Source organism: Triticum dicoccoides, chromosome 1B, assembly GCF_002162155.2.
Source record: "Triticum dicoccoides isolate Atlit2015 ecotype Zavitan chromosome 1B, WEW_v2.0, whole genome shotgun sequence".
Classification (NCBI taxonomy): Eukaryota; Viridiplantae; Streptophyta; class Magnoliopsida; order Poales; family Poaceae; genus Triticum; species Triticum dicoccoides.
This window is the reverse complement of record NC_041381.1, coordinates 648,662,452-648,669,278: the sequence shown is the minus strand read 5'-3', so window position 1 is coordinate 648,669,278 and position 6,827 is coordinate 648,662,452. Positions and strand designations below refer to the sequence as shown.

The window sequence follows — 6,827 nt, the reverse complement described above, 5'->3', positions numbered from 1 at the left end:
CACCTGACCAACCCAAATGAAGAAAGAACGGAGAAAATCCGCATCAGTTTGAAAGATTGTACGGAGGCCAAGTTCAACATACAGGACGCTGCTAACAATAGCGTCCAGGTGTGGACGTGGTTCGCAACAATGACCAGGCCTGGACGCTACTAATCATCGGGTCCTTCTTATTTTTCAAAATTCTGACTTTTCCTTACCAGTTTCGGAATTACAAAATTAAAATTTATTATTAATAAAAAAATCGGTACGCGAGGAAGAACATGTAAATTGCATATAGCTGGAAACATCATCATTATTGCGTAAATTCAGATACACATCGGTCCACGTACATCGTCAGGGTAGCCAGACAGTGCAGGGAACAAGCAAACACTGACACATCAACACACACGAAACACATCAACACACACGAAACATGCAGCGAGAGGCCAGAGAGGCGTGTGGATCATCATATATGCGTCGGTTTAGCAGGAGGGCACGGGCACCTTGCAGGCGGCCATGACCTTCTTGCCGTTGGGGGAGTCGACGTACTGCTTCAGGTTGGGGTCGCGCGCGTACTGGCACATGCACGGCTGCTGCTCCTTCATCTTGCTGCAGCACGACGCCGTGGGCGCCGCGCTTCCGATGATGGCCCCCGCGCACGGGGTGAGCTGCAGCGCGTTGCAGGTCGCCGCCTCCGCGCCCGCCGGCGCCACCATCAGCACCACCGCCGAGAAGGCCAGGAGCGCCACCACCAGCTGGGCCAAGTACTTCATGGCGTCTATCTGAAACAACAGATTGGTCGACTAGTAGTGAGCTAGTGGCTTCTGCAAGTATGGCTTCAGATGGGTGTGAGCGTTTGTGGTGAGATGGGTGGTATTTATAGGCTTCCGATCAAGAGAGTGGCGGTGTTGCTTCCATGGTGAGTTGGTGACGACGCTGAGCTGAGCACAATTGTAGACGTGGCTAACTAGTGCGGTACAGGCGTGGAACGCAGATTAGCTGAACTCAATATGTGTCATCTTGTCAGGAGCACATTGCGCTTATGGAAGACAGGATGATGAGCAGAAATGGTCCACGCACTGCACCACTAGACACACCACCCGATGCAAAGCTGAAAGAGGATAATGGTAGGTAATTCTAGTCGCGCTGAAAGCAACTCAACTAGCATAACAATGCTGGGCGCACTAGCTCTCCGCAACGTCGCAAGTGTCGCACAACAGAGGAAAATGCAGATTATTAGGTGGATCACTTCTACTTCGGTACAACCCCCGTAAACACATCAACAAAGGAGATCCCTCCATTCCTCTTTCATAATAAATGGTAGGATAGTCTTTTTGCACCCCCGATACACAGCTTGTGTTTTTTATTAGAATTATATATAGAGTATGTGCCGTCCGTACACAGTCCGGCGTACATGGAAGGTCAACTGGGCCGGCCCAAACAGTCTCTGTAGCATGTAGCAGTGAAATAGTGGAAAATCCAAAAATATTAGATGCAGCCGCACTCAAACACACGACCTGCTCTTGACATGCAAACATACCAAACCACTAGAACAAGTATGCTATATTGGCCAACTTGCAGCGCGGTAATTTAAGATCTTCTGTATTAGGCGGCCGTTTCCTTCCTACTACGGAAAATCAAAAGCGTACCAGCTTCACAGTTTGAGCTCATCCAAAGGCCCAAAATGACATTGCAAAGTAAAACATGTTCATTTCTTTTGCTGTTCGGTTCTTTGTGAAAACAGGAATGAATCTTCTTTCAAAATTTTATCGCAAAAAAACATTCTTTCAAAACTGCGTGAAGAAATTAAATATTTTCTGAATATGCATTTTAAACATACGAATTATTTAGACACACATTTAGAATTTTTTTAATTACACATTGAACATTTTTTCAATACATGCTAAACATTTTTTATATGGATGTTGACCATTTTTTACAAATGTTTTTAGGAATTTGAACATGACTTTTTATAAACACAAAACAAATTTGAACGCAAAAAATTTAAAGGTTGTTTGGAATTTCAAATGTGAATTTTTTTAATGTGAAAAAAGGCAAAGAATTTTTTTATGAAAAGCAATGGACTTTTGAAGAATCTCATCTAGATTTTTCAAGGAATAGTTTGGTGAGCGTTCCTCAAGATATGTTCATATAGTATAAGCACATTCAAATGTAGGCAAGCATACAAGCAAATTTGTAGGCAATCCTCTTATGATAAGATCAATAGCTCTAAGATTGCGGGTTATGTCAAGATACTCATCGGGGGTAGGATGCAAGGGATCAATAGAAGGCGCACAAGGGCTAGTAATATACTTGTTCAAATTATATTCATTGAAAATCTCAAGCATCTCACTTTTCCAAGCACTATAGAACTCTCCATCAAGCATACGCACTCTACGTCTAATACTCCCAATCATAGACTCATCCATCTTCCTCCAATGGTGATTAAACCAAAGCAATGGAGACCAAAGATCTGATACCAATTGTAAGGATCGAGAAGAGGTGTCTAGGGGGGTGATTAGACACTCAACAAGCAAAAGTGGCAATTTTTTCTTCAAGTTGAGGTGGAGTTTTAGCACAAATTTAAGCATTCACAATACATTTCAAGCAAGCATGACAAGAGTATAAGCAGCGAAAAGAGTAAAGCATGCTAATTGCAAGAAAGTAAAGGGATGTGATTGGAGTGTGCAAACGCAATGAAGACACGAAGATTTTTGGCGTGGTTCTGATAGGTGGCGCTATCGTACATCCACATTGATGGAGACTTCAACCCATGAAGGGTAACGCTTGCGCGAGTCCACGGAGGGCTCCACCCATGAAGGTTTCACAAAGAAGCAACCTATCCCACCATGGCCATCGCCCACGAAGGACTTGCCTCACTCGGGTAGATCTTCACAAAGTAGGCGATCTCCTTGCCCTTACAAACTCCTAGGTTCAACTCCAAAATCTTGTCGGTGGCTCCCAAGTGACACCTAACCAATCTAGGAGACACCACTCTCCAAAAGGCAATAGACGGTGTGTTGATGATGAACTCCTTGCTCTTGTGCTTCAAATGATAGTCTCCCAACACTCAACTCTCTCTCACAGATTTGGATATGGTGGAAAGAAGATTTGAGTGGAAAGCAACTTGGGGAAGTCTAGAGATCAAGATTATTGTGGTGGGATTGAAATGTCTTGGTCTCAACACATGAGTAGGTGGTTCTCTCTCAGAAAATGAATAGTGGAAGTGTAGGCACGTTCTGATGGCTCTCTCATAAATGGAGAAGCGGGTGGAGGGGTATATATAGCCTCCACACAAAATCCAACTGTTACACACATTTGACCCAACTCGGTCAGACTGAATAGAAGAACTCGGTGAGACCAATTTAGTTCAAAATGTGAACATTAGGAATCTCGGTGGGACCGACATGATCAACTCGGTGGGACCGATGTGCTAGGGCTAGGGCAAAACCTCATCTCGGTGAGACCGATTGCATGAACCCGGTGAGACCGATTTCAGCAAAGATCAAACAGAGAGGATGTCAAGCAAACTCGGTAGGACTAATCGCTCATTTCGGTGAGACCGAAATGTTACGAAGGGAAATAGGGAGTTTGCAAGGCCATCTCGGTGAGATCGAGATCCGTATTGGTGAGACCGAATTGTCTAGTGTTTCGGGCAGTGGCTATGCCAATTGAACTCGGTGGCACCAGATAGATCAAATCGATGGGGCCGAGTTTGACTTTGGGTTTTGGACATATGTGGAAATGAGGAAGTGGTTGAGGGTTTTGGAGCAATATCACTAAGCACTTTGAGCAAGTAGACCATTAAGCAACACCTCACCCCCTTTTAATAGTATTGGATTTCCTATGGACTCAATATGATCTTGGATCACTAAAATGAAAATGAAAAGTCTTGAGTTTTTTTCAATCTTTGTCCTTAGCATTTTGAAGGGGTTCCACATCTTCTTGTCCTTGCCATGCCATTGTTGAACTGATCTGAAATATACTAGATAAAGGTATTAGTCCAACAAGAGATATGTTGACATTAAATACCAAAATCACCCAGGGAGCACTTGTGCTTTCACTAGTCCACCTTTTTTTTCTTTACCTATTTTAGCTGCTCAACGATGTTTGTTTCGCATTTTCTGGGTCCAACCCATTTTTTCAAACCCGTTGCAAGCCCATTTCTCACCATTTTTTAAATTTCTTTTAAAGATATGCAACCGAGTTGGAGCGACCCAAGTGTTCATGTTTTTCTTTGGAAAAGCCACCATTGATATATATTTTAGTTCCCAACCCATTGTGTTAGCTTCCCACCTTTTTTCAAAATCCCATAGTTGTATACAAATCTGACACACCCTTTCGAGTCATATCCTTTTGTATATAACGCTAGTTTGTTCACCAACTCAAAAAATGTTCGCGCTTTCAAAAAATGTATGGGAATCTTAAAAATGTCCGTGTTTAAAAAAAATTATGTTCACCAATACATAATATTCGCATTTTAAAAAAATCAGAATTTCAAAAGATGTTCTCATTTTCAAGTTTTGTTTACAAATTCGAAAGTGATCGGGATTTTTAAATTTTCTTCATAATTTAAATAATGCTGGGAATTTTTTTAAATTGCTCGCATTCGAAAAAATTGTTCATAGTTTCAAAGAAGTGTTCAAAATTTGAAAAATTGTCTACAATTTTTCTAGTAATATTCATTTATGGCGCTGCCATTAGTTCTTTAGACCTCGGGCTACTCATTTGTCATGCCAACTTGTCAAGTTGCAGCGGTTAGCAAGATGTGTCCTCCATCAGGAGGTCTGCAGTTCAAATTGTAGTGCCAGCAACACATTCTTTTTTCACCAATGGACCGGCTCAGTCGGAGAAGGTCCCGTCCTTATGGGCTGGGTGTCATGGGCAACAAACAAACAGCGAGAAAACGAGATAACTAACAATGCATACAACGGTGGGCTTTGTTTATCTGCCGATGAGGAATGATGTCATACTTAGTTGAGCTCTAGGCAGACCCTCTTTAGGGTCATACTTTTTTTATTCATTCGTACAACACGTTATCATCTGGATCATCACAGCTTGGATAATCTGCAGGAGGCGGGGGAAGAGTGGTATCCTTTGTTTGTCCGTTCTCCACCACGAATGCCACTGCCATGCCCGAGGATATGTGTTGTTCGATATGGCAGTGCAAGAACCACACCCCTGTTGAGTTCATCATCATGCATGCAGTTGGTGTCAAAAACTCATATCCCTTAATTCAGCAACAACAACATAAGAATCCATATAGGAGTATGTATAAACATGGATGCACGCAGCCACGTACCAGGATTACTTATGACGAATCGGATAGCAGTCCACCCATACATGGGGACGAGGGCCATGTTCCTCACGGGCGGATCCACTAGGTTGTACGCGTGCACATCCTTCTCCTCGTCGTATCTCCCGAACCCTTGTGCGAGGATGAAGAAGTCATGCCCGTGGAGGTGCATGGGGTTAGAGTAGCTGGGCGTCGTCGGCGGTCCCTGAAAAACGATCTCCACTGTGGCGTTGTACCGCACCCTCCACACTGACGTACGTTGCTTTTGACGTGTGGCCCTGGTCGAACACCATCCTCGCCGGTGGCCTGCTTGGGAAGTCCTCCAACGCGTTGATCATTGCGATATCCTCGTTGTAATGTGCTTGGAGGAGCGATGTCGCCGCCGGAAGCTGGAAGGAGATGTTGTTCATGCGGGTCACCATGCAGTAGGATGGTGCTGATGGTACACTGCCTTGTCTGCACAAGTTCCCCGTGTCTACAGCAATGAGCAGCCGCACGTCAACGTCTGCCGGCACTGGCTGCGGCCGCCGCAGGCTGGTCAGGTTGCCATGGAAGTAGAAGGATGTGGTTTCTTCACGAAAGTCTGGCATCTCAGGGACCATTATCGAATCAGTATCGTCTGATATCTCTTTGCTTGGGTCGTTGGCGGTGTAGGACACGACTCCTCGTGAAATGAACACCGGCCGTGTCTGGGGAGGCCCCAACGAGATGATGCCCAGGGCGACCATGTAGTATCTGCCGCCGGGAGGTGCAGCGTCAGCGACGACAGGCGCGTCGACGGTCTCGCCTGGCGCGATGGCGATGGTGTCCGTCGTGTAGGGTTTGACGTAGTTGGCATCCGTAGCCACCACCGTGAACGTATGCCCGGCGATCTTGAAGTAGTACTGCGGGTGGAGCGCAGCGTTCACTATCCGTAACAGATACGTCCGGCCATGCTCCATATTAAGAACATAGTTCTCTTCTGTGACCCCTATATGGTAGTAGGTGAAATCAAATTCCTTAATCTCCTACTTTTAAGACTGCCATAAAATTGGCAATAATTGGTTACCAGAACACTTATTGAGGTCCCCAAGCTTCCCATTGATCATAGATGAACGGGGCAGATCGGCATAGTTACTTCTCCCGAATCTCCTATCTAACTCCACAAGATCTGTCTCCCGCCATTCACCTGCATGCATGCAATAAACAAACTTTGTGATTAGCTGCTATGCATGCATGTAGTCACCTGGATCTGTCTCCCACTATCTACCTAGTTACCCACACACAAAATACCAGAGCTCTACTCCGTCCTTTCTGATTTTATAAGGCTCGTGTGTATATCATTAGACTGACAATTCCACAAATGTAATCATGCATACACTGCGTACAAACCTATAATAATGGGGATCTCCTTGTCAGGTACTGGAAACGGGTATGAGTCGAGACCAGATCTTGGTCGTATGATCAAGGCTCCATGGATGGTTGCACGGAGGCAAGCGACGTGCGCGTGCCACCACAGCGTGCCCTCTTGGCCATTTACCTTGAACCGGTATGTGAAGTTCTTGCTTGGCTG

The 6,827-nt window shown here is 44.9% G+C and overlaps 1 protein-coding gene and 1 pseudogene across 1 annotated transcript; both read right to left on the bottom strand.

Annotated features, from left to right (window-relative positions):
- Positions 1-257: 257 nt before the first annotated feature.
- Positions 258-837, bottom strand: LOC119349370 (non-specific lipid-transfer protein 2-like). Its single transcript, XM_037617392.1, has one exon. The coding sequence runs from the start codon at positions 750-752 to the stop codon at positions 462-464; it is 291 nt and encodes a 96-aa protein (XP_037473289.1). The 5' UTR covers positions 753-837; the 3' UTR covers positions 258-461.
- A 3,898-nt stretch (positions 838-4,735) lies between these two features.
- The window catches only part of LOC119349369, a 3,073-nt pseudogene continuing 981 nt past the window's right edge, over positions 4,736-6,827 (bottom strand).